The sequence below is a fragment of the Calypte anna genome, chromosome 15, assembly GCF_003957555.1.
Source record: "Calypte anna isolate BGI_N300 chromosome 15, bCalAnn1_v1.p, whole genome shotgun sequence".
Classification (NCBI taxonomy): Eukaryota; Metazoa; Chordata; class Aves; order Apodiformes; family Trochilidae; genus Calypte; species Calypte anna.
In genome coordinates, this window is record NC_044261.1 from 11,502,903 (window position 1) to 11,529,154 (window position 26,252).

Consider the following 26,252-nt stretch of genomic DNA (forward strand, 5'->3'; position numbering starts at 1 on the left):
GATGTGGGTCAGTGCAGGAGATGGGTCCTCATCCTGCACCAAGGGAGGAAAAGAAGGGACAGAGCCTGGTCCCTGCTCCATGTGACATGACTTGTGGACTGTTACCTTGCGCCGTGTCACTCTCTGCCTGTCCAGGATTTCAGTGTTGGCTTTGGAGGCTCCATCCCAGCTGGGTGCTGAGAGTCAACTCCAGCATTTTGTTCAACCAAGAGAAGCACCAAATCCTGCCTCTGGATCACTGGGATGTGCTGGGGACCACCAGCAACTCAGCAGAAAAGGCCCTGGGAGTTCTGGGTGGGCACCACCATGAGCCACCAGCATTGCTCTTGGAGCAAAAAGGGATACTGGGGCTACGTGGGAAGGTTGAGAGGTGATCCAGACCCTCAAGCACTGGTGAGGCAGCTCATGGGGTGCTGTGTCCAGGGATGGGTTCCCCTCTCCAAGGGGGACATACTGGAGCAAGTGCAGCAAAAGGTCATCAAGATGATATGGGGACTGGAACACCACTCTTGGGGAAAAAAAGGCTGTGAGAGGTGGGCTGGAGAGGAAAATGTTCAGGAAGGTCTTGAGGTTGGGTATAAATACCTCAGGAGAGGGAGTGGAGATGAAGGGAGGGTCTGGGTGGTGCCCAGCACCAGGATGGAAGGTGATGGGCACAAACTGGAAGCCAGAAGGTTCCTCTGAACACTTTGTCACCATGAAGGTGACCAAGCACTGGTAAAGGGTTGCCCAGAGAGGTGGTTGATTCATGGAAATGCTGTGACCAGGTGACCTTCAGACGTGCCTCTTTGGGGATGCCGTTGGGTCACCTTCAAAGGCTCAAAGTAAATGTTTCTGGGAAACACTGTCCCTCCCTCACCTGTCTCCAGCAAGAGGCCGGGGGGGTGATTTTTTGGGTGAAGATATTGGGCCCCTTGGCTGAGAGAAAGCAGTGCATGGAGAAACTGACCTCCATGGGCAGAAGCCCCAGCATCACCAGGGTTGTCCTTCCCTCTTTCCCCCCGCCTCTTCCCCCCCCTCTTCCCCCCCCTCTTCCCCCCCCCCTTCCCCCCCCCTCTTCCCTCCTCTCTTCCCCCCTCTCTTCCCCCCACTCTTCCCCCCCCTCTTCTCCCCTCTCTTCTCCCCCCCGTTCCCCCCCTTCTTCCTCTTCCCCCCTTCTTCCTCTTCCCCCCCTTCTTCCTCTCCCCCCCCTCTTCCTCTTCCCCCCCCTCTTCTCCCCTCTCTTCTCCCCCCCCGTTCCCCCCCTTCTTCCTCTTCCCCCCCTCTTCCTCTTCCCCCCCCTCTTCCTCTTCCCCCCCCTCTTCCTCTTCCCCCCCTCTTCCCCCCCCTCTTCCCCCCCTCTTCCCCCCCCTCTTCCCCCCCTCTTCCCCCCCTCTTCCCCCCCTCTTCCCCCTCTCTTCCCCCCCCTCTTTCCCCCCCTCTTTCCCCCCCTCTTTCCCCCCCTCTTCCCCCCCTCTTCCCCCCCTTCTTCCTCTTCCCCCCCTCTTCTTTTTTTTTTTGGCTTTTGTTGGTGTGGTTTTATTGCTTTTTTTTTTGGTTTGTTTTGGGACATTGGAAGGATTTTGCTTTTCTTTTTCCCTTCGTTTTTTTTTCTTTTCCTTGCTTTTCCTCTCCCCTCATTTCCCTTATTTCCCCTTTGGGAAAACGAGAACCCTCAACCCCTTGGGCTCTTCTGGAGCTGCACCCAGAACTGGTGACCCTGAACGGAGCTTCCCAACCCCACCGGAACCCCCAGTGGGATGAGCAGGCGACGGCAGCAGCAATCCCGGGAACCTGACCACGAACCAGTCTCACCACCCTGGTGGCCACCGGTTCCCCTTCTTTGGCCACCACTAATGATACCTTTGCTGCCTGATAAAGGCTCCCGACGCTGCTCTTGCCCAACCGGGGTCCGGCGGGACCAAGCCCCGGTCCGGATGGGGAGTGCCAGTGCCCATCCCTCCAGCCATTGCTCCAGCTCCTCACCGCATCCCCCAGGGATCACCAGGTCTGGTGGCCGCTTCCTTCTGCTCTTAGCTTTGGGTGTGACCGTTTCGTTTATATCCCTAAATCCCAGGGGATTGGCTCTGCCTTCCCACCTCGACGTGGTGGTTGTGGAGCCCTCCCGGGGATGGGGTTCACCCCCTCTGGGGTGCTGGAGATATGGTGTCGGGGCTCCTGAAGCCACCAGCACCCCTTCTCCAGGGTGCTGCATCCCAGCACTGCCTCCCTCTTCCAGCTGGAAACCCTTTGCACCTCCATCCCCAAATCCCCCCCCAAAAGGGGGGAAAAGCTTGGAATTCAGCCAAGTGCCCTGTGGAGATGGGGTGGGAGAGCTGCTTGCCCAGGATGAACCCAGGTAAGGGGACAGGAGGTGAGTGGCTGGAGCTGGGGGGGTCCTGGAACTCAGATTTCACTTCATGACCTGTGAGGAGCTATGGGGTGAGGGGGAGATGGGTGATGTGACCCCATAACTTGGAATGGGTCAGAGCAGGGCTCAGAGTGCCAGGCGCTTGATGCATGGTCGGATGTCACCCTGCCTTTGCCTGGGGAATGTCCCCTGTCCCTACCCCAGCAGCCGCTGCCACCCCTGGGGCCAGCAGGCAACATCCAGGTGTCCCGGCACTGCTGACCTCTCCCGGGCTCCCCTCCGCTCCCCCGGGGCTCCCGTTCCTCTCCAAGGCCCCGGGCTGTGAAGTAGAGGATCCAATTGGGATCCCTGGGCTGGAGACACAGGGGACATGCCAGCAGGGGGGTGGTGGCTCCTTGTCCCTCTCCTCACGATGAGGATATTCTGGCTTTTCCTGTCCCCTCGCAGGTCAGCACCGGGGTTAGAACCGGTCCTGCCAAGGCCGGGCAGGACGTGGCAGCTGCCAGCAATGGGGCAATCACTGCCCCCCCTGCCCCCCCAAATTCCCCCCAGAGTGGATGGACACCCAAGCAGGGACACCGAGGCGTGGACACCCTGTGGTTCTGAGCCCCATGGCACTGGGTGCTGTCACAGCCACCACGTGCTTGGCCACCTGAGGAAGCGCATGGAGCTGTCATCACATCTGTGACTCGTTCTGGGGGATCCGAGCACACTGGCCACGTTTTTGGGGGGTGCCTGAGTAGTGTGTCCAGGGACACCCAAAGTCTCTGTGCAGACAGTGGGACCGGGGAGAGGTCAGCAGCAGCGTGGTGGCTCTGTGATTATTGGGCTGAGTACAAAAATTGCTGCTATTAAGTCCATAAAATCGGCCAGCTGGGGCAGCAGCACCAGGAGGGATGGAGAGGAGCCAGCAGAACCATGCCAGGGCACCCCAGGGAGCGGGCACCAGGTTGGGGTGCAGAGCCCAAGGTGAGCAGGGGGGTGACAGCCTGGCCACCGGCTGTCCTGCGGGAGGGGGACGATGGCTGCTGAGAGCTGTCCCCAAGGGGTGGAGAGGAGCTGAGTGCCACCCCTGAGGGACAGCCACCCTAGGGACAGCCATCACGCCCTGCCCAGCCAGCAGCCCCCCAGCTCCCCAGTTCCATGGCAGGGAGGCCCAGGCTGGCAGTGGCATGGCAGTGCCCAGAAGCGGAGGGGCAGGCGGTGACAATGTCCCCTTTGAGGCCACAGACAAACGTCCCCGTTGTTCCGGGCGCTGGCAGGCGGCGGGCACGGGCTCAATGCCTCCTCTGTGCCACGGCTGTGGGTGGGGAGCAGGAGGCTCGGGGTGCCAGCGGGCACCCAAGGGCTGGCCCGGTGGAGCCGGGCAGCGCCTGCCCGCAGCCCCACGTCCCCCTCATCCCTCTCGTCCCTTTCACTCTATTTTTTTTTTCCCCCTCCCCAGGCTGGTGACGCGGGGCCGGAGCCCCTGGCCATGCCATAAAGGCCAGGGCTGGTTGGGAGAGTTTGGCAAAGCCGTTGTTGGCTGCTCAGGAGGAGTTTATTCCATGTCGGAGCAGCATCATCCCCCCCGCCCCCCGCCGCCTGCGCCCCGGCCAACCCAGCAGAGCAGAGCCACGGCTCACCCGGAGCAGCCCAGGCTAAGGAAAAGGTGATGCCTGAGGGAGGGGAGGGCGCAATGTGGGGCAGATCTGTGGGGTAGGGGGATGGGGGAACACGCAAGGACAGGAGGCTGCAGCCAGGGTGGGGGCAGGAAGGACGTGGAGTTGGGCACGTGGGGTGGAGAGCCCGTGGGCTGATGGATGCACCTCGTGTTGGGGGGCTATGGGGGGGTTTAGCTATGAAGGAAATGGCTCCTGGAGGGGAAAACCCAAGGAAGATGTAGAGATGGGACCTGGGGAGCTGTAGGGATGTGGCAACAGGGCTGCAGGGCCTTGGCCATCCTGGGGGGTGAGCTGTGGGGGGGCATGGCTGGCACGGCCATGGCCTCTGGCTGGGAATTTCAAGCACGGTGGCTGCCCCACGGTAATGGGAGCCCCAGGAAAAACATCTCCATCGCCTCATTTCTCCCAACGAGCTATTAATAATTAAGCTGCTGGTTTAAGGCAAAGTCAATAGAGGAACTGGGCTTGGAGCTGTTTGCTAGAGCCACCCCAGGGGAAGCCAGCCTGGGTGGAGCGAGACGTCCCCTTGGCACCCCGGGGAGATGGCAGAGTCCCCCGCTGCTCCGGCAGCCCGGAGGTGGGCTCATGGCTTGGGTTTGGTGCCTTCGGTGGGGTCGGTGCCAGACAGGGACGGGCTGTGAGCTGGTGGGATGCTGCTTTGGTCCTGGTCACCTTCAGGTGTCCCCTCCGGCACCGCCTGGTGGCTTTCCGGACACTGCAGATGGTGACCGTGGCACCATCCCCACCACGGTGTGACACCGAACCCCGGCTGCTCCCGGTGCGACACCGAACCCCGGCTGCTTCCAGGTGTGTGGAACCCTCTGGGCCTCCCACCCGCGCTGGAATTTTGGGGTAGGACCAGAGCCGCCTGCTCTCCCTGCACTCACACCGGACCCTCCCGCATCCCTGCGGGGCTTCCCGGGAAAACCAGCAAACCCACCGGGAAGGGGCAAGGTGAAGCCAGCCCTGCCTGAGCCGGTAGCTCCTGCTTGGGCGAGCTTGGCCGCGCTGGTGGGTGCTACAAGGAGCCCGTGTCCCCGCCACGGGCATCCCCCCGGTTGCGGTGCTGGGTGCCAGGAGGAGCTGTGCCCAGCACCCAGCCGCAGCCCGGGGCTCCGGTTGCATTTTCCATTCATTATTCATCGAGCTGGAAATCTCAGCAGCGCAGGAGGCGATCCGAGCAGGGAAGGGGGGGCCGGAAAGCAGGGGGGGAGGCGGGTGGGAGCTGCGAGTGCCGAGCACCCCGGGCACCCTTCGACCCGGCCGGTAACTATCCCTGGGGGGGAGGGGGGGGGTTCCGAAATCCTGGGGAGGGGTCTTTGCTACCAGGGGGCTACAACACGGGTCAGGGGGAGCCCCGGTTCCTCCGTCTCGGGCTTTTCGTCTCTGGGAATGATTTTCCGGAGCTTTGTAGCTGGATGGGTGGGGGCTCGGGGTCTTTTGCTGGGATGCTGCTCACTGGGGGGGTGGGACCGCGGCTGAGCCGTGGCTGGAGGATGCTGGAGGGCAGCGCGGGACCCCGCATCCCTGGGGGACACTGCGTGGGGCTTGGCAGGGCCGTGGTGACGGGTGGCGTGTCCCCGTGTCCCTGTGTCCCCGTGTCCTGCCGCAGAGGACAGCCCTGCTGCAGTGCGGCGGCGGGACAAGCTGCCGGGAGCCACCGCAAAAGCCACCTGAGCCCGGCGGTGACAGCGGTGGCCGGGCAGGTGGGGATGGGGACAGGGGGACAGTGGGACCAGGGAGAAGCGGGCTGGGGGGGACAGGAGAGAGACCCCGCTGCGGGGTCCCTGTGCATCTGTGTGTGTGTGTGTGTGTCCTGGTGTGTACGTGTGAGGATGCACAAGTGTGTGTGTATGTGTTTGTGTGCACAAGTGTGTGTGTGCATATACAGGTGTGTATGCATAGGTGTGTGTACACGTGTGTGCACAGGTGTGTGTGTACATGTACACATGCGTGTGTGCCTGTACATGTATGTGTGCCTGTACATGTATGTGTCTGTGTGCACAGATGTGTTGGGGGTGGGGGTTGCTTGTGTCCCTCTGCCTGTGCACATGTGCCTGTGTCCGTGGGGAAGGCAGGGGGGCCATGCATGTGTGCACACCTCCATGTCCCCGTGCACGTGTGTGGATGTATGACCACCCTGGTGCATGTCCCTGTGTGCACACACACACGTGGACACAGGTGGGTGTCCTGTGTCACCATGTGAGGGTCTGCCTGGAGAGAGGGTGTCCCCACACTCACACACACACACACGTGTACCTGTGTGTCTGCCTGTGCTCTCAGGGTGTGCACACACATGTGCACCTATGTGCACCTGGGGGAGGGAGGGCTCTGCTCCAGAGCTCCTTGGGGGGGGTCTTTGTCCCATGGCCCCTGAGCCCTCCCATGGCTCTGTCCTCCTGTCCCCAGCCCCAGGGCTGCTGTTCTTTGACCACAGCTCCCTTGTGCCTGGGCTGGGGACATGCCTGGTGCTGATCCCAGCAGTGGGATCCTGGTTGCCCAGCTTCTCATCACCACAAAGCCCAGTGAGATGCTTCCTGGCCCTCCCCATGCCCATCAGATGCGGTCTGAGTCCTCCAATCCCCTCGCCCCCCCGGTGTCCCTATGTCCCCCAGTGCTAACAGCCCTTCTCTGCCTGCCACAGGTGACCAGGATGCGGCACCATGGGAAGCCCTGGAGGTCCATGTGCAAGGGGTTGGTTCTGGGGACCCTCCTGACCAGCTTCATGCTGCTGCTCTACTCCTACGCCTGCTCCCCGCTGCAAGTCAGCATGACAGAGTGAGTGTGGGGGACAGTGTCCCCCTGGGCAGCTTGGTCACCTTGTTCCATCCTGGGCAGCCCCAAGTGGTAATGGGGCTCTGGTGGCTTCACACCAGGATGTCCCCTTCCTCCAGGTTCCTGTTGGACACTGCTCCCTGCCTCATGGATAGTGGAAATCCTGGAGTCTCAGACTGGTTTGGGTTGGAAGGGACCTTAAAGCTCGCCCAGTGCCACCCCTGCCATGGGCAGGGACACCTCCCACCAGCCCAGGTTGCTCCAAGCCCCATCCAACCTTCAACACTGCCAGGGATGGGGCAGCCACAGCTTCTCTGGGAAACCTGGGCCAGGGGCTCAGCACCCTCACACCAGTTTCTCCCTAAGTTCTTCTCTCCATTTCCCCTCTTGCAGCTGGAAACCCTTCCCCCTCATCCCATCCCTCCAGGCCCTTGTCCAAAGTCCCTCCCCAGGTTTCCTGGAGCTCCTCCAGGCACTGCAAGGTGTTGCTCAGCTCCAGGCATTTTATTTATGTCAAAGCTCATAAACCAGACCCACCTGCACATCTCAGCAGTTCTGGGCCAGGCAGTGCTCACCTGGTGTTATCAAGGATCAGCTTCTCAGCTTCATTAATGGTGTCCAAATTAACTCAAGATCTTGGCCTCCATTCCCTGCACCAGGCAACCTCAGATAACACACAAGTTGCTCCAGGTTCCCCAGGGCCACAAGTTCTCCTGCAAGGCCACACTCTGGGATTAGTTCCATCTCTGCTCAGGTGCTGGGTCCTTCATGGAGCTCTTTTATGGAGCTGAGAACTTCCAGACCTCACCTGAAATGTTGTCAGCTCCAATCCATGGAGTTACAGCCATGGAGAGCTTCTCTCCATCTCTTTCATCAGAGCCACCCCTGGTGGGGGATGGGGACCTCTGTTCAGGCTGCACTGATGCTAGTGGGTGCTGACCCCCAGAATGTTATCCTCCATGCCAGGAAGGAGGTTTGGTGACTCAGAGGGGCACCTGATGGCAGAGGGCTATAGGGGCAGTGGGCTCTGCCCCGCTCACCAAGGGGCTCTTGGTAGGTGGGTGGTCTCATCCTGATGAGAGCAACGGGGCTCTGCTCAAAGTGCAGCTTGTCTCTACTGGGGACCCTGGGTGGGGCTGGGGGTGGGCACCCATCCCCAGGCTCAACACTAATTTCCAGGTCCAACACCCATCCCCAGGTCCAGCACTTGTCCCCAGGTCCATCACCCATCCCCAGGTCCATCACCCATACCTAGGTCCAGCGCCTGTCCCCATGTCCATCACCCATCTCTGGGTCCATCACGCATCCCCAGATCCATCTTCTCCACAAAAGGAAGCAGCCAAGCCTTCATGGCAGTTGAACTGTGTCTCCCAAGCCACCCTCACTGTGTCCTCCTGTCTCTTCTCCCTCCCAGGATCCCCATTCCCTCCTCCTGCTCCTCCTCCCTGACCCCTGCCAGGGCACTGCTGGTGTCCAACACCACCACAGTGAACCCTTCGGGCGGGACCTGCGTGCCCAAGATGAACGTCATGTTCATGAAGACCCACAAGACTGCCAGCAGCACCATCCTCAACATCCTCTTCCGCTTCGGCGAGAAGCACCACCTGAAATTCGCCTTCCCCAATGGCCGCAATGACTTCTACTACCCCTCCTTCTTTGAGCACAGCCAGGTGAGGCACTACCAGCCCGGGGCCTGCTTCAACATCATCTGCAACCACATGCGTTTCCACTACGAGGAGGTGCGGAAGCTCCTGCCGCCCGACGCCACCTTCGTGACAGTGCTGAGGGACCCGGCCCACCTCTTCGAGTCCTCCTTCCACTACTTTGGGCGCGTCATCCCCTTGACGTGGAAGCTGATGGGGGAGGACAAGCTGGCAGAGTTCCTCCGGGACCCTCGGCGCTACTATGACCCCAAGGGGTTCAACGCTCACTACCTCCAAAACCTCCTCTTCTTCGATTTGGGTTACGACAACAACATGGATGCTGACAGCCCGCTGGTGGAGGAGCACGTCCGGGAGATCGATCGGCGCTTCCACCTCGTCATGTTGCTGGAGTATTTCGACGAGTCCCTGGTGCTGCTGAAGGACCTGCTGTGCTGGCAGCTGGAGGACATCCTCTACTTCAAGCTCAATGCCCGGAAAGGTTCCACCGTGTCCCGCCTGACGCCAGAGCTCTACGAGAAGGCCACCTCCTGGAACCTCATCGACGCCAAACTCTACCGTTATTTCAATGCTACCTTCTGGAGGAAGGTGGAGGCCTACGGGAGGGAGAGGATGGCCCAGGATGTGGCCGAGCTGCGGCGGGAGAACGAGAAGATGAAGAGCATCTGCATTGATGGGGGACACCCCGTGGATGCCAGCGCCATTCAGGAGTCCTCCATGCAGCCCTGGCAGCCGCTGGGGGAGAAGTCGATCCTGGGTTACAACTTGAAGAAGAAGATCAACAAGAAGCACCAGAAGTTGTGCCGCAAGATGCTGACACCCGAAATCCAGTACCTGACCGACCTGGGGGTCAATCTCTGGATTACCAAGCTGTGGAGCCATGTTCGGGATTTCCTGAAGTGGTAGGGGGATGGTGGGACCCCCCACACCCTCCCCTCACAAAACTCTCCAGGCAGGAACCAGGTGCTTTCGTTTCATAACTCGTGGGGGCTTTTGTTTGGACATGAGCAGGACCAGCTGGAGGCTCCATGAGGACCCTCCCTCATCATCCTTCTGAGCCCCAGGTTGGGCTGTCACCCACCAGCTGGAGAGCAGCACCTCTGCCCCCACACCTGGAGTGGGGGATCAGGGGGGGTGGGACTTTCCCAGCAGGATCCACATCTTCCTTCCCACAGACAGCCTGGAGGAGATGTCCACGGAGGACCTGAGTACAGGGGGACTAGGACCTCCACCCCCATGTCGCTGGAGAGGCACCGCAGGGGGGGCAGGGGTGTGGGGCCCCCTCACCCAGGGTGGGCAGAGGCCCCCCAAGGTGGGCAGACCCACTGGTGGGGACCCTGAGGGGCTTCTGGAGTCCCCACGCCTGCCCCCACCCGGGGTTGTGAGGAGCACAGCACGTTCTCAACCCACCCATGGGTGTCACTCCATGGCAGGTCGTGATCCAGAGGTGGCCCAGAAGACACAGTGATGTCCCCATCATGGACGTTTTGGGGTGGGTTTGGAGGACAGCAAACCCACCACAGTAGCCCTGGTCCCCATGGGTGAAGGATGTAGGTGCAGCGCGCCCCATCCCACCCCCCCACTGTCTTGGTTAGAGGGTCCCTGGTTCCCAGAGGGGACATCCCAGAGGTCCATGGGATCTGGTGAGAACTGGCATGGGGAGGAGATGTGGAGATGGGGCTGGTGGCCACCATCCCAGTGATGATGGTGGGGACAATCCCAGAGTGTCCTGGCCAGGCTGGATGACACTGGCAACGTTGTGTCCTGCCATGAGTGGCCTTGGCTGGGCATGGAGGTGGCACCCATGGCTGAACCACCCTGGCACAATGGGTCCTCCCAGCCCCTGGCCCAGCTCTGCTCCCTACAGGGGGACCAAGAATAAAAGAGCAATTCTACTTTTGTAAGATCTTGGTGGGTTGGGCAGGTTTTAATGTCAAGGTTACCCAGCTGGTCACCAACCTTCTCTTTCTTCTCAGGGGTGGGGGGGCAGGAACCTCCTTGGCTCTTCTCTCCCATGGTTTGGATTGGAAGGGACCTTAAAGCTCACCCAGTGCCACCCTTGCCATGGGCAGGGACACCTCCCACCAGCCCAGGGTGCTCCAAGCCCCATCCAACCTTCAACACTGCCAGGGATGGGGCAGCCACAGCTTCTCTGGGAAACCTGGGCCAGGGGCTCAGCACCCTCACACCAAACAATTTCTCCATCATTTTTCATGAGGAAACCCCTGAGATGAACGAGGGCACCTGGATCCATCCCCACTCTGTCCCCACAGAGCCCCCTCTGTTCCTGAGTGCTGGCATGGGGCTCCCATGGTGTGCAGATGCCACCAGAAAGGTCTGGATGTGGGACCCATGGGACAGCCATCAGGGGTGACATGAGTGACTTGTGCCACCGGGTCTCAGCTGTGCTGCTGGCAGGGTCTCCAGCTGAAGCACCAGGGGTCCCAAGAGGGATGCTGCTGCTCTCATGGCCAGTCTGGAGCCACCCCTGGGGCCACCAACCCCACTCTGTGTGACACTGCTAAGGGGCAGTGGGATGGGTGCTGGGGACATGGAGCTTCGGACAACTCCCTGAGGTCCACAGGTGTCTCCCAGGACACCCTGAGGTCTGCTGGCAGCAGATATTAAATCCCAGCACAGGTTCCAGTGCCCTCTGCAGATGGAGGCAGAGGGTTGGCAGCACAGCCCACCTGGGATGCCATCCCCATGGGGACATTCTCTATGTCCCTCTGTGCCCAGGCCACCAGGTCAGCTCCCACAGAGAGGCCTGTGACAGAGGTTTGGGGCCATCTGCACTTCACCAGACGATCACACTCACTTGACTGTGACCAAACTGTTGTCCCTGACCATCCTGGAGAGCAGCCAGCAGTGAACCCTGGGGCACCAGCAGCTCTGGGACCAAAGGGTGGAAGGAAAGTCCTCCTGCTGAAGTCCCCCATCCCAGGAGCATCCTCCTGTGGACACCTGTACTCAATGAAAGGGACTAAGGTGGGACTATGGGTCAAGGATCGCGTGGTGGGGCTGGGGCTGCAAGCAGAACCACAATGGGATAAGGATGGAGCATGCCAGGACTGGGTGATGGGACCAGGATCACACATGGGACTGTGACTGAGTAGTGGGACCAAACCTCTGCTGGGTCAAGGACCATGAGTACCACCAGGAGGTGACACCAGAAACATCCATGGGACCAAGGTTGTGTGATGGAATGGGGACAGAGCAATGGGTGCACACCCTTGGGATGGGATTGGATGGGATGGGATGGGGTGTGGGCCCAGCCCCACACCTGGGACAGCTGATTGAGCTGAAGAAGAGAAAATCAATCCAATCCCCAGCACCTCCAGCACCAGCTGGGGCCCGTTGACCCTGGTCTTAAAAGGTCTCCAGGGGGGGGAGGTGGGACTGGTCAAGGATGGGGTTGTGCTGGTGGGTGCTGGTGTGTGGGGCTGTGCTGGATGTAGTAGGTGAGTGGGGCTGGGACCCCCTTGGCTGCTCCTCTCAGTCCCAACCCCCCCCTACACACACATACTGGTTGTACTGGGGGAGGTGGGTGGTGGCATTCATATCTAGGTGCAGAAGGATGGGGGCACCCCTTGGTTTTGCCCAGTGCTGGTTCCTGATGCCTTCCTGGACCTGCTGGTGTAGGAGGTCTTGGTGGGGAGGAGACTTTGTGAGGTGACCCTGTGCTCTGGGGATGTGAGGTTGGACAAAGGGTTCCTGCTGGCTCCAGGTCCCAGCAGGACCTGGTTTGGGTGGGGGTGACATGAGCCACCCATGAGGTTTGTGGCTGCTGGCAATGGCCTCCTGGTGCTCCAGGAGCAGCTTCCTGGCCTGTCTCCAGCCTTGTCCAGGGTCACTCTGCTGGGAAATGCTCTTTGTACAACCTGTCTGCTCCCAGGAGTGCTGAGGTGGGACCAAAGCTGTGGTGGACTCTGGGATTATGTATGAAGTGGGACAGGACCATGAGGTACGAGGTCTCCAAACCCTCCCAGCTTCACATGTGAGGAGGAGGAGGAGGAGGGTTGGGAAGTCTGTGGAGCTCCTCCATCTCCTCCTCCAGCACCCACCACAGTGGTCCCATGCACCCAGAGGAGGTTCTAGATGGATGTGTCCAAATGCTCCTGGGTGCTCTCCCCTCCTCTGTGCTGCTGCTCCCTGCCCTCCAGGAGTCCCAGGGACATCTGAGGACCTGGATGTCCCCTCTGTGTCTCGGACTTGCTGCTCCAGCTGCCCAAACCCTCCCCTTCCTGCAGGGACCACTATGGCTCCAGGTGCTTCACCATCCTCCAGTCCCATGGTGGTGGCTCCAGGGGTGTCCCCAGGGATGGGGATAAAGGTCTCAGGCCCAGTGCTTGCTGCTGCTGCCACCGTGCCTGGTGGGACTCGAGATCACACCCACCCCGAGGAGCACACCATGAACTTCACCTTGAGGCTCCTGGATGGTGAGTGCTCTGTTGGGTGCCAGCTTTGGGGGATGAGAGACACCAGGATGGGTCCAACCAAGACCCCTGGGTTTGAGCAGCAGTTCCTGGTGCTTTCTGCTGCTTGCCCTCAGCACTAGGACCCACGAGGAGGAGGTGGCCATCCATGCAGGGCCATCCCTCCCACTCTAGATGTGGGTGTTGGGGATGCCTTGAGATGTTCCCAGTCCCATGCTTGACACCACAATGGGATGTGGAGGGGATGTGGTCCCTCACAGCTCCAGCAGGGGCACCAGGAAGGTGCTGTAGCTCTGGAGAGCAGGCAGGGAAGGTGGAATGGGCTGGCAGAGCCAGGACAGCTCTTGGCTTCCTGGCTCAGGGATCTCTTTCACAGGGGTAGGGGCAAAGACCCCTGTGGGTGGTGGTCTGGGACCTCTCTGATGTCCCTAATTATGGTGGCATAGGCTTGGGGATGTCCATCCTGTTTTTTTCAGGGGACCCCAGTGCCTTGAAGAAGCTGGTGGTGGTCAGGCCTGGCTCCACCATCCACCTGGAGGCCAGGGTTGACTTCAGTCCTGGCATCTCCCTGAAGATTTATGTGGAGCAGTGCTATGGGACCAGCATGGAGCAGCTGGGACACTCCAGAAGGATCTTCGTGGTGGTGAACAGCCATGGGTCAGCACCTAGGGGGTGGTGGGAGGAGGGGACTGCTGCTCCAGGGACCTGAGGTCCTGCAAGACCTTCCTGGGGAGGGATGGATGTCCAAGGGCTTGGACACAGCCTTGGAGTGTCCCCGTGGTGTTCTCCTGCCTCAGGTGCCTGCATGGGCAGAATCTGGGGAGCCAGCACCAAAGAGGGGGAACTGTCCTCCTGCTCTCCATCCCAACCCCTGTGCTGGAGGAGGAGCTCCAGGAGGAGCAGGAGGTGAGGTTGGGGTGATGTCCTTGGTGTGATGGGTCTGAGGTCCTGCTGGGGATGACCTGGGGTTCCCAGTGCCCTTCCTGAGGCACCCTGCTCTTCCCTGGGGTGGTCCAACCCCACGGAAGGGGTCCCTGATGATGGTGGTGGTGGCACATTCTGCTTGGTGTCCTGGCAGATCTACATCCACTGTCTGCTGAGAGCGTGGGGACACCGTGCCAGGTCCTGCATCTACAGCCAGACCACAGCCAGGTGAGCTTCACCCTCCTGAGGGCTCCTTCATGGTGCCCCACCCACCCAGCACCCATGGGTGCTTTAGAAGAAGACCCTACAAAGTAAGGGGACCCATCTGGGGGACCGAGCCACCCCACTGTGGTCTGATGGCACAGACCTGGGATCTGGGGTAGCCAGGAGGTCCTGGCTCTCTGCAGCTGCAGATGGATGGGGGGGTGCATGGTGTCCCCTGGAAGACATCTCTGGGGTGGCCAAGATGTGTAGAAGTGGAGGGTCCCACTGGTGTGGCACCATGTGGGTTTTGGGGTGCAGGTTGGTGACCCCCAGAGCCCTCCCACCAGCTGTGTCCTCTTTTCCCAGCTGGCACAACACAATGGACCCTTCCCAGAGCACCCTGTGCCACTGCTGTGACACTGTCTGTCCCCCTGGTGACACCCTCTCCACAGAGCTGCCAGGTACTGGGGTGGGGTTGTGGTGGCCCCCTGTGTCCTGGAGCTGGGACAGGTTGTCCCATGTCCCCCTGCAGGCTTCCTGGGAGAGGGGACACTCCACTGGGAGAAGGTTGGACCATTGCTGGTGCAGAAGGAGAAGGTGCCATGGGATGAAGGTGAGAGGACACCAACCCTCCCCTATGGCAGCAAGGCTGCCACCCCTGGTGCCAAAGCCACCCCTGACTCCCCTGGTTTGGTGCTTTTGCTGTCCCCAGCTCCATGTCACACAGTGAAGAGGTTCCTGCTGGCTGGGGTAGCCCTGGTGAGCAGTGTCCTGGTGGCAGCCACCCTGCTGGGGCTGACCTGGGCCACCTGGCACCTGTGCAGGGGACAGCGGGGACAACTGAGATGGCAGAGGCACCAATCCCCCTTCCATGCTGAGCTGCAGAGCGTGGTGAGGGCTCTGGTCCCCAGGGAGCAGGAGGCTCCTGACCAGGGCTTGGCATGAGCTGGTGACCTTCTTCCTCCTCCCCAATAAAGTGTGGGGTTTTTTTTCTTCTCCCAAACTTCTGGTAGTACCACGTGGATGCCACGCCAGGTTGGGGATGTGCCACCCTCCCCAGGAGCCACACCTGGGGGTGGAGGTGTGTGTGTGCTCCAGGTGTGGCGGCACAGCCCTGGGCCATGGTGTTGAGGTAATCTGGGTCTCTGGTGGCACCACTGAAGATCTTGGACGTGGTGGCAGCTCCTTGAGGACAGTCCTCAGGATGTCCCATGAGGCTGTGGAGGGATGGAGGGGTTCCAGCTTGGACCTGGGGGTGACACTGGGGGAACCAGTGACCTCCTTCCTCCTCAGTAAGGGGTGGTTTTTGTTCCTCTAAAGGTTCTCCAGGTGGTACCAGGTAGGTACCACCACAGGCTGGGGACGTGCCACCTCCTGTGGAAGCTGCAGCACCAGGAGAAGTGGCTTCTAGGTGGCATGACCCCAACAAATGGGGCTGGGGGAATCTGGGTCCTTGGAGGTATCGGATCTGGGAAGTGGGAGCAGCTCCTTGGGGACAGTCCTCAAGATGTCCCATGTGGAGGGATGAAGGGCAGCTCTGGGCATATAGGGTCACCCCACCTCAGCTGGACCCCTGTGTGTGTCCCCAAGGAGGGGATGTGGTGCTGGGTTCCCACTACCCCCTTCCCCAGCAGCTCGGGTTTGAAATGGTTTATTAGGACCATGGGGTGGGGTTGGTGGCTCCAGGGCTGTCACAGGAGCCAGGGTTCACAGTGAATGGGTGACAGCCCCCAAGGTCATCAGTGTGTCCCTCGGTGTCCCCTGAGGTCAGTGTGGGGCCGGGGGCTCTCCTGGTGCCTGGTAGAGCTTCCGGAGGCTGGAATCCATCAGGAAATCCACGCTCCTGGGGGGAGAGTGGTGACAAGGGGGGGACCTAGGGGACAGTGCTGGCTGGGCCTATCCCCAATGCCCCCCCAGACCCCATCCCTAATGTCACCCATTCCAGATGTCCCCATAGGCTTAGTGCCACCTCATCCCACTAATCCCAGCTCATCCCTGTGTCCCCACCAGACCCCAGCAAAGCCCCTTTGGGATGGGGACACCCCCTCCACCCCCCTCCCACTGTCACCCCGTGTCCCCCCTGCTCGTGAGCTCATCCTGGGCACAGTTCCCCCCTGCTCCAGCTGTCCCCATGTGTCCCCTCACCTGTCAATGGGGGTGATGATGAGGGGGATGGTGGCCAGCCCCAGAGCAGTGGTGGCCCAGCGGCGCAGGGACAGGGGCCAGCGGGTCAGTGTCCCCATCAGGGCCAGCGAGGCGGCGCAGAGGCGGTTGATGGTGACACCGGGGATGGCCACCGAGGCCAGACCCTGCCAGATGAAGGTGTCCACCACGGCCACCCCCACCCGGGTCACCTGCGCAGGGTCCTGGGCATGAGCCTGGGGGGGACAGGGGGAGTCAGGGGAGGTGGTGGTGATGATGGGGGTGGGGGGTCGGGGGGGAGGTGACACTCACGGTGGCAGCTCGGCGGCCTTTGTCGATGGCGTCAGCAGTCACGTAAGCGGTAGCCACGCCGTAGCTGGCCCAGACCAGCGGTACCGGTACCAGCGGGCGGAAGGCCTCGCCCACCTCATTGGCATAACCTGGGGGACAGGGGTCAGTGGGGACAAGGACCGCACGGGTGTCCCTCTGCCTTCCCTGCATGTCCCCGTGTCCCCCCAGGGTGTTCTGGTGCCACCGGCAGGATCGATCCTGCACAGGCTGGTGAAGCAGCCGGGTCACACCGGACCCCCGTGACCACCGGCACAGCTGGTCTGTGGGTGACCGGTACCGGTGCCACTGAGCAGTCCCGGTGCTCGGTGTCAGTGTGAGGTGCTGTCACCCGGTGTCACGTGCAGTGGCACGGCCCGGTGCTGTTACCGGGGTGCAGTGTGAACGGCCGGTACCCGGGGTCAGAACCGGGTGCCAGTACCCGGTCCCTGCTGAAGTGCCCGGTGCAGAGCCAGCACCCGGTGTCGGGTGTCAGTGCCCGGTATCCGACGCAGCACCCGGTTCCTACCCGGTGTCAGCAGCCGGTACCGCGTGCAATGTCAGTGCTCGGTACCCGATGTCAGTGCCCGCTGCCGGGCCCTATACCCGTGCCCGGTGTCAGTACCCGGTGCCGAGATAGCACCCGGTGCCGGGTGCCGGTGCCCGGTACCGATACTCGGTGCCGGTACCCGGTGTGTCCGCCCTCTGCCCGTGCCCGGTGCCGGTTCGGTGCTCACCCAGGTACCGGACCCACGTGTCCCGGTAGAGGTCGGGCTCCGCCGCCCCCATCGCGCGCGATCCCGCCGCCGCACGAGCCCGCCCCGGCCCCTCCCCCTGTGCGCGAGCGTCACCAGGCCCTGCCCCCTCCCCCCCCTCCCCACCCTGGGAGAGGGGGCGTGGCCTAAGGCTTCCCGCACGGAGGGGGCGTGGTCACAGGGGATGGGGGGGGCAGAAAGGGGCGGGAAGGGGGGTGCGGGGAGGGGGCTGTGGGGGTATGGGGGCTGTGGGGGTTATGGGGGCTGTGGGGGTTATGGGGCTGTGGGGGTTATGGGGGCTGTGGGGGTTATGGAGGCTGTGGGGTTATGGGGGCTGAGGGGTTATGGGGGCTGAGGGGTTATGGGGGCTGTGGGGGTTATGGGGGCTGTGGGGGTTATGGAGGCTGTGGGGTTATGGGGGCTGTGGGGTTATGGAGGCTGTGGGGTTATGGGGGCTGGGGGGTTATGGGGGCTGGGGGGTTACGGGGCACAAGCAAGGAGCAGAAATGGGGCTGTGGGGGGGCAGCGGGGCTCTGATTATAGGGCGGGGGGAACAGCAGAGACCAAGTAGGGATCGGGTTGGAGGGGACTATGGGGCTGGGGGGTGGTTAGGGGGCCAGAGGGTGGTTAGAGGGCTGGGGGTTTGGTTAGGGGGCAGGGGGTCAGTTATGGGGTTGGGGGTTTGGTTATGGGGCCAGGGGTCGGTTATGGGGCTGGGGACTGGTTATGGGGCTGAGGGTTGATTATGGGGCTGGGGGTTTGGTTATGGAGCTGGGGGTCAGTTATGGAGCCAGGGGTTGTTTATGGGGCTGGGGGCAGCAGCAAGGAGCCATCCATTTGGGGAGAGGGGGTGGGGACAAAACGAGAGGAGAGTCAGCTCAGACCATCCCTTTACTCCCCCCACCCCATGCAGCAGCGTGTGGGCTCGGGACCCCCATAAGGCACAGAGAGAGGGGGGACCCTGAGCTCTGCAGCCCCCCCCGGCCCCACTCAGCCCCCGCCTCGGTCCGACAGCTCAGGGGGCTCAGCCCCCTTCCTTCCTTCCTCCATCCTCCCGACCCCTGCCTTGGGAGGGGGGGGGGGGAACAGGGGACTGGGGGGAAGCCCCTGCGATGCGGGGGGTTCCCCAGCTTAGGGGCTATGGTTGGGGGTCCCCTCGCTGCCCCCCAGCTTCTGTATCTGGTGGGCAGAGGCGGTGTCGGGCAGCAGGACCTGCACGCTGTAGCTCACCCTCTTGCCCTGCAGGTAGCTGTAGGTGTTGTCGAAACGCAGCACATCTGGGGGGGGGGAGGAGGGGGTGGTTATAGGGCTGAGGGGAGCACCAGAGGGGGGTTATGGGGCTGGGGGGCAGTAAGGGTGAGTTATGGGGTTGGGGGGTGCTGCAGGAGCTGGGGGGACAGCAGGAGTGGTTATGGGGCTAAGGGGACAGTAGGGATGGTTATGGGGTTGGGGGGAAGTAGGGATGGGTTATGGGGTTAGGGGGTGCTGCAGGAGATGGGGGGACAGCAAGGGTGGTTATGGAGCTGGGGGGTAGCTGGGCTGCTTATGGGGCTGAGTGGACGGTAAGGATTGGGGGACAGCAGAGATGGGTCATGGGGCTAGTGGGGCAGTAGGGGTGGGTTATGGGGCTGGGGGGAACTAGAGATGGGTTATGGGGCTGGGGAGCAGTAAGGGTGGGTTATGGGGCTGAGGGGAAATAAGGGTGGGTTATGGGGCTGGGGGGCAGTAGGGGTGGGTTATGGGGCTGAAGGGTCAGCAGGGGTGAACTATGGCACTAGGGGTCTGCAGTTTTGGGTTATGGGGCCGAGGGGGGCAGAAGAGTTGGTTATGGGTCTCGTTATGGAGACGGGGGGGCAGCAGGGGCAGGTTATGGGGACATGGAGCAGCTGTTGGGTGTCCCCCCCCCCGGAGACAGGGGGTCTCTCACAGATGCCAGGCGTGGAGCAGGTGAAGGACCCATCCTCGGGCACCATGTGGGCGTTGTAGCGTTGGTTGGGATAAACCTCAGTCATCTCCCCTGCCCGCTGCCTCTCCCCAACCTTGGTCTTCAGGTAGATCCCAAACCCCACATCGGCTCCTTCCGACCTGAACTGCCACCTGGGAGAGGCAGCCATGTCCCAGCATGGGTCTGGGGACACTTTTGGGTGGGTGGGTGGGTGTTCCCGTGCCCCGTGGAGCTGTCTCCTCACCTGAGGACACATCCAGGGAAGAGGATCTCGTATTCCAGCTGGTGGGATGAACCCCTGCTCACCACCACCGTGTGCTCGTACTGCTGGGCCACTTGGTCCCGGACGTAGTAGCTCTGGGGCACTTCCCCCCCATAGCTGATCTGGAAAAGGACAAAGGAGATGGACAAAGGGATGGGAGGGAACTACCTGTGCCCACCCAGCAAGGTGGGTGGGGGAGAAGATGGATTCTCCTACCTTGCTGGGACACTTGGGGTTCCCATCGGGATCTGTCAAGGTCCCCCCATACTCCACTGGGATCTGCTCGGGGTCAATGTATTGCTGCAGGGCCTCCTTCCAGTTGGCTGGGGGGGTGTAGGACAGTAAGGTTTGGGGGGGGATGGGAGCCCCAGGCCAGCTTAGGACACCTCCCCCCCTCTCAAAGGCTGGGGGTTCACCCTTGGGTGGGATGAAAGCAGAGGGGTCAAGACTCACATCCCAGCACCACGACCTTCTTGCGGGTGTCCTCGCTCAGGAAGTGCTTGATGAGGTTGTAAGCCACGGGGAAGATCTTGGGGGCTGAGGGGTGGACAGCAGTGGCATTATAGGGGGAGGGAGGTGGTCAGCACCCAGCTGGGGGGAGCAGGACCCCAGGACCCAACTCACCCTTCACAATGAACAGGCGCTTTAGGGACTCAGGGTAATTCTCCTCGAACATGGTCAGCATCTGCAGGATGGGGAGAACTTCAGCTCATGGAGCAAATTTGGGGCCCTGAGTCAGCCCAGAGCCCTGTGTCACCACCATGGGACAGGACCAGAGTCCCCAGCCCCTCACCTCCCCATAGGTGTCCACAGCAGGCTTCCAGAGGTGCTTCAAGCCCAGGCCCTCACAGTCATAGATCATCAGCACCATCTCCACATTCTTGCCCAGCTGGGAGAGGACAGAGGGGGTCAGGTAGTGCCCAGCCCTTTTGGGGTCTCCTTGACATCCCTGGGGACAGGGTGGTCCCCAATGGGCTGGTTCCCCCTGGCCAGAGCCTCCTCCCAAGTGTTGGTGCAGGGAAGAGGGGCACCAGTGGTGTGGGTGCTGGGACAGGGACACAGATGGGGACCTGAGGTGCGGGATGGACAGGGTGTGAACTTGGGGGGCTAAGGGAGGACATTGGGTTGGGGTGGATGGACCAGACATGAACTTATGGGGCTGGGGTGGTAAGGATGGACAGGACATAGATTTAAGGGGCTGGGGAGAACATTGGGTGGTGGGGATGGACAGGAGATGGATTTAAGGGGATGGGGAGGACATTGGGGTGGGGAGGATGGACAGGAGATGGATTTAAGGGGGTAGGGAGGACACTGTGGGGTGGGGATGGACAGGACGTGGATTAACGGGCTGGGGAGAACACTGGGTGGTGGGGATGGACAGGAGATGGATTTAAGGCGATGGAGAGGACATTAGGTGGGTAGGGATGGACAGGAGATGGATTTAAGGGGCTGTCAGGAACATGGTCTGGTGGGGATGTGGCTTGGTGGGGCCAGTGAGGAGATGAGGTGGTGGGGCTGGCAGGACATGGGCAAGATGGGTGTCCACCTTCTGGCTCTGCTGCTGGCACTCCCGGCGCAGTATCTCACAGTCCCTGAACTTGTTCTTGATGAGGTCCTGCTTGGAGGCTGAGAAGAGCAGCCCCTTGGCATCCAGCGGCCCCACGATCTCGTACCAGATGGGGCTGCCCTCCCGGTCATAGCCACACATCCCCCCAGACATGTACTTTCTGATCACCTGCGGGAGGCACGGGGGGCTCAGGGGGTCCACCAGGCACCTCCTGGGGTGGGGAGACAGGGACAATCCCCTTCTGGGGACACCCACCTCAGGGGGTTCCCAGGAGATGATGTTGTCAGCATCCATGTGCTTCCGGACCTCGGCGTGCTGCAAGGGGGAGGATAGAACTGGGATAAAGGGGTCTGGGGACAGCCCATCCCGTGGGACAGGACAGAGTGGTGGCCCACAGCATGCTGCCCCCCCCCCCCCGAGGTGACAACTGGGAGCCTGCTGGGGGGGTGTCCTCTCACCTTGCGCAGCATCATCTCTGCCTTGGGCAGGTCGAAGGAACGTGCTGCAAGAGAGTTCAGTGTCACCATCAGTGTCACCATCAGTGTCATCATCACCCCCAGAGGCTCCCAGCCTCACCCTGGGGTTACCTCGGAGCCATTTCAGGAGGTAAGAGTCGTCCTGGGAGGGCAGGGAGGGCAGCAAGTCCTGCAGGTTGGTCCGAAACTGTGTGGGGAAGAGGGACATCCTGAAGGGGTCCCAAGGCTGGAGGTTTGTCCCCTCTCTGTCCTTCCTCACAAGCCCCCTCCAAAAAAAAAAAAGTCCCATCCAGGATTGGGACTGTCCTAGGAAAGCAGGGACACCTGGCACCAGGTGCTGCTGTGACAAGTGCCACTCTCCTGGCAGGGACTGTCCCCAGACCTTGTGCAAGGGGGCAGGGGGGGCTGCCACCCACCCGGCTCCCCCACCCAGGGTCCCACCAGCCCCCCTCCCCCTGGGTGCCCCTCCTGCCACCATCACCACTGCCACCCCGTGGGATGGGAGCAGTCCCCGTGTGTCCCCCAGCTCCGGTGACACCCGCGGTGGGCAAGGGGAGGGTTGGGGTGCCAGGGGCACCCTCAGCACGTGGCCCTGCTCCCCTCCCAGCCAGGCTGCGGTCCAAATCTCTGTACCAGGCTGGGCCTTCCCCTTAATGAGCCTTGATTAGCTTAGCTCGGGCTGGATTTAGGTGTAATTAAACCCGGGATTAGCTTCCTCACCCGGGGAACAACAACCAGGCACAGGCAGGGGGCATTGGCACCTCACCTGCCCCCCACCCCAGACCCCAACCTGAACCCCCAGACCCCAACCTGCCCCCCCCCGGACCGGGGGTCATCGCCCTCCCCAGGAGGTTCGGTTGGGTGGAAAAGACACCGATAAGATCCAGAATTGCCCTGGGAGGGGGTGTGACCGTCTGGGTAAAGTCTGGCACACCCAGGAAGGGGGGCATCGGGTGGCACGGCCACCAGGCTGGGTGGCGAGCAGGACCCCAGACCTGGGAGGCTTTCTGGTCACCGGTGGAAGAAACTGGAAAAAGGATGGGGGGCTCACTGGTGCCCAGTCCCGGGGGTCCAGAGGCTGTGCTGGTGCCCAGTTCCAGGGGCTTACTGGTGCCCAGTCCCAGGGGTCCCATGCTCAGTCCCGGGGGTCTGGGGGCTCACTGGTGCCCAATCCTGGGGGTCCGGGAGCTGTGCTGGTGCCCAGTTCCGCGGGGGGGGAGGAGATGGTCCAGGTGCGAGAGCCCCGGGGTGTCCGTTCCGCGCTGGGGGGGGGGTGGTGGGAGCTCATCCCGGGGGTTGGTGCCTCCGGGGGGTTGGGTTCGGGCCCGGCGGGATAAGCCCGAGGGCCGGACCGGACCGGAGCAGTGATGCCCGTAGCCGCGGATGCGGAGCGGCTCTACCCGGGACCCGGCCCCACTCCCCCCGCAGCGCCCCCGGTCCCGGTTCCGGTCCCGCTCCCTCGCCTTCACCTGGGCCAGCGCCTCCGCTTGCTGCGGACTCAGGTCCCCGAGGCGGCCGCTCATGCTGGGCCCGAACCGGGCTGAACCGCTGTGCCGGCAACCCCGGCCCGCCCCAGGGTGCAGAGGCCTCGGCAGCACCGCCCCCCGGTACCGCCCCGGCCCGCCTCAAAGCCTTGGACCCTGCCCGAACCCCCCCCCCCGGTACCGCCCCGCCCGGAGTAGGAGCTGTGGGAGAACGGGGGGATGGGGGGACAGAGGGGACATGAGGGGGTGTAGGGTATGGGCGTGTGTGGGGTTTGGAGGTTATAGGGGGGCATTGGGGGGTATGGGGGATATAGGAGTTATATGTATATGTATATATATACGGGGGTGTGGGGGATATAGGGGATATGGGGAAGGCATGGGGGTATGGGGTCAGAGAGGGCTATACGGGGGTTGGGTGAGGATGGGGGCTATAGGGGTCTCCAGAGGGTATGGGGGGTATGGAGGGTTGGGAGTGTATGGAGGGTATAGGGGATGTGGGAGTGTATGGAGCTATAGGGATATGGGGGCTTAGAGGGCATTGGGGCTATGGGGTTTGGGGGTTATATATATATGGGGGTATGGGGGATATAGGGGATATGGGGAAGGAATGGGGGTATGGGGTCAGAGAGGGCTATAGGGTTTTAGGGTGAGGATGGGGGCAATAGGGGTCTCCAGAGGGTATGGGGGGTATAGGGGATATGGCAGTGTATGGGGGCTATAGGGATATGGGGGGTTAGAGGGCACTGGGGCTGTGGGTGGGCAGGGGGCTATGGAGAGGCATGGGGGGACAGGGAGTATGGAGCTATAGGGGGTGTGGGGCCACGGGGCAGGGAATGATGACATGGGGACAGGTGGCAGGGAGAGAGGACAGTGATGGGGACAGGGGTGGGGACAGGAATGGGTGATGAGGTCAGGGAGCAGAGGTGGAGACAGGGTGACAGCTTAGGCACAGGAGCTGCAGGACAGGATGAAAGGACAGGGCACTGGGGACATGGACAGGTGACAGGGGCACTGGGGACAGAGTTCACCCTCTCACTGTCACTTCACCTACAGTGGCCCTCGGTCCCCATGGTAAGGGGACATCCTCGTGATGGGGACCCCAGCCCTGGTACCCACAGACCTGTTCTGTTTGGGGTCCTGAGTAGGGGCAGGTTCCCCTGTTCCCGGTGTCACCTCCCAGGAGTCCTGTGGAGCCACATGGGACACATGGAGCTGTGGATGTCCCAGGGAGCCATGCACATGTCCCCCAGGGCCCTGTGGATGTCCCTTGGAGCCACGAATGTCCCATGGAGCTTTCCACATGCCATGGAGCCACCTGTGTCCCATGGATGTCCCACGGAGCCATTCATGTCCCACAGCCCATCCCACAGAGCCACCCACACCCCATGTTGGTGTCACCACCATGTCCCTCCTCGGGGCAGCACCCATGCCAACAGCCCTAAACCCAAACATTTTGGGCTCCTCCACCAAAGCCACCCTGGTCCTGCCACCAGCCACCACCTTTCCCAAGCCATCCCTGGAGCCGGAGGGTTCCAGGTGGTTGTTTACAGGGATTTGGGACGTGGTCAAACCGGCTCTGGTGCCAGCGGAAATGTCCTGCCCGCCCTGCCATTAAACCCCACAGGATTGTGACAGGCTTGGGGACCATGGGGACATCGGGGACACACCCAGAACTGTCCCGCAGGCAGTGTCACAGCACCCCATCCCTGTCCCCACCGTGTCCCTGCCTGTAGCAGGTCAGCTCCAGGACCCGTGTGACAGTTAATCTCACTGGCAAATCCCACATGTGTGCCGGACACACGTGGCTGGGGTGGTGACAGCAGAGGGGCTGCTGGCACCTGCTGGGACAGGGACAGGCAGGGAGTCTGGGGGCAGATGGATTTTGGGGGACATACGTGCCCGTGTCACCCAGATGTGTGCCAGGGTGTGCCCCACGGGGGGGTCTGTGGGGGTCATGCGTGTCCCCAAGCACCCAGGGCTGTGTCCCCATGTCCACGTTTCCCTGTGGTGTCCCTGTGTCCATGGGGAAGTGGGGACGTGGGAGGCCATGTCCCCGAGCCCCATCCTTGTCCCTGTCCCGGTGTTGATTCACATCCTGGTCTTCTTCCTTGTCCCTGTCCCTTTTGGAGTCCCACTCTGCAGTCCCTGTCCAGCTGTCTCCCAGGCCCTCTCCCATTCCCAGTTCTTGTCCTGGTCCCAGTCCCTGTCCCCTGCCCCCATCCCTGTGCCTGTTCTGGTGACAGTATTTGTTTCAATCCCTGTCACTGTCCCCATCTTGGCCCCTGTTCCCAGCCCTTGTCCCTGTCCCTGTCCCATTCCAGTCCCGGGCCCTGTCCCCTCCCCTCTCCCAGTCTCCATCCCTGTCCCTCTTCCTGTCCTGCTCACTGGCTTGGTCCTGCTCTAGGTCTCCATCCCAACCTCAGCAATTTTTCTTGCCCCTATCCCCATCCCTATCCCTATCCCTATCCCCATCCCTATCCCTATCCCCATCCCCATCCCCATCCCATCCCTATCCCTATCCCTATCCCTATCCCTATCCCTATCCCTATCCCTATCCCTATCCCTATCCCATCCCCATCCCTATCCCTATCCCTATCCCTATCCCTATCCCATCCCTATCCCTATCCCTATCCCTGTCCCTATCCCTATCCCTATCCCTATCCCTATCCCTATCCCTATCCCTATCCCCATCCCTATCCCTATCCCTATCCCTATCCCTATCCCTATCCCCATCCCCATCCCTATCCCTATCCCCATCCCCATCCCTATCCCGTCCCTATCCCTATCCCTATCCCTATCCCTATCCCCATCCCCATCCCTATCCCATCCCTATCCCTATCCCATCCCTATCCCGTCCCTATCCCTATCCCTATCCCTATCCCCATCCCCATCCCTATCCCTATCCCCATCCCATCCCTATCCCGTCCCTATCCCTATCCCTATCCCTATCCCCATCCCCATCCCTATCCCATCCCTATCCCTATCCCATCCCTATCCCATCCCTATCCCATCCCTATCCCTATCCCATCCCTATCCCGTCCCTATCCCTATCCCTATCCCTATCCCTATCCCTATCCCTATCCCTATCCCTATCCCTATCCCCATCCCCATCCCTATCCCTATCCCCATCCCCATCCCTATCCCGTCCCTATCCCTATCCCTATCCCTATCCCCATCCCCATCCCTATCCCATCCCTATCCCTATCCCATCCCTATCCCATCCCTATCCCATCCCTATCCCTATCCCATCCCTATCCCTATCCCTATCCCTATCCCTATC

General features: G+C 61.7%; 3 protein-coding genes across 8 annotated transcripts; 1 reads left to right on the forward strand and 2 right to left on the reverse strand.

Moving 5' to 3' along the window:
* The first annotated feature begins 1,899 nt into the window (after positions 1-1,899).
* GAL3ST1 (galactose-3-O-sulfotransferase 1) lies at positions 1,900-10,351 on the forward strand. 6 transcript variants are annotated; one of them, XM_030460263.1, is made up of 4 exons: positions 1,900-1,987; positions 3,795-4,001; positions 6,659-6,792; positions 8,204-10,351. In XM_030460263.1, exons 3-4 carry the CDS (start codon positions 6,668-6,670, stop codon positions 9,354-9,356), a joined length of 1,278 nt encoding a protein of 425 aa, XP_030316123.1. In that variant the 5' UTR covers positions 1,900-1,987; positions 3,795-4,001; positions 6,659-6,667; the 3' UTR covers positions 9,357-10,351. The 6 variants fall into 6 exon arrangements, with proteins under 6 accessions (XP_030316123.1, XP_030316124.1, XP_030316127.1 ...); XM_030460264.1 differs by lacking the exon at positions 1,900-1,987 and having other exon boundaries at positions 3,794-4,001; XM_030460267.1 differs by lacking the exons at positions 1,900-1,987; positions 3,795-4,001 and adding an exon at positions 4,504-4,591 and having other exon boundaries at positions 8,204-10,345.
* A 5,298-nt stretch (positions 10,352-15,649) lies between these two features.
* On the reverse strand, positions 15,650-17,306 carry MTFP1 (mitochondrial fission process 1). The gene is made up of 4 exons (XM_030460272.1): positions 17,221-17,306; positions 16,469-16,596; positions 16,160-16,392; positions 15,650-15,857 (listed from the first exon to the last, which is right to left on the reverse strand). Exons 1-4 carry the CDS (start codon positions 17,270-17,272, stop codon positions 15,782-15,784), a joined length of 489 nt encoding a protein of 162 aa, XP_030316132.1. The 5' UTR covers positions 17,273-17,306; the 3' UTR covers positions 15,650-15,781.
* Positions 17,307-18,113: 807 nt separating this feature from the next.
* On the reverse strand, positions 18,114-23,078 carry SEC14L2 (SEC14 like lipid binding 2). The gene is made up of 12 exons (XM_030460268.1): positions 22,958-23,078; positions 21,600-21,675; positions 21,471-21,514; positions 21,268-21,327; positions 20,992-21,180; positions 20,239-20,334; positions 20,070-20,130; positions 19,899-19,982; positions 19,662-19,768; positions 19,428-19,567; positions 19,166-19,335; positions 18,114-18,515 (listed from the first exon to the last, which is right to left on the reverse strand). Exons 1-12 carry the CDS (start codon positions 23,009-23,011, stop codon positions 18,370-18,372), a joined length of 1,227 nt encoding a protein of 408 aa, XP_030316128.1. The 5' UTR covers positions 23,012-23,078; the 3' UTR covers positions 18,114-18,369.
* Positions 23,079-26,252: the final 3,174 nt, after the last annotated feature.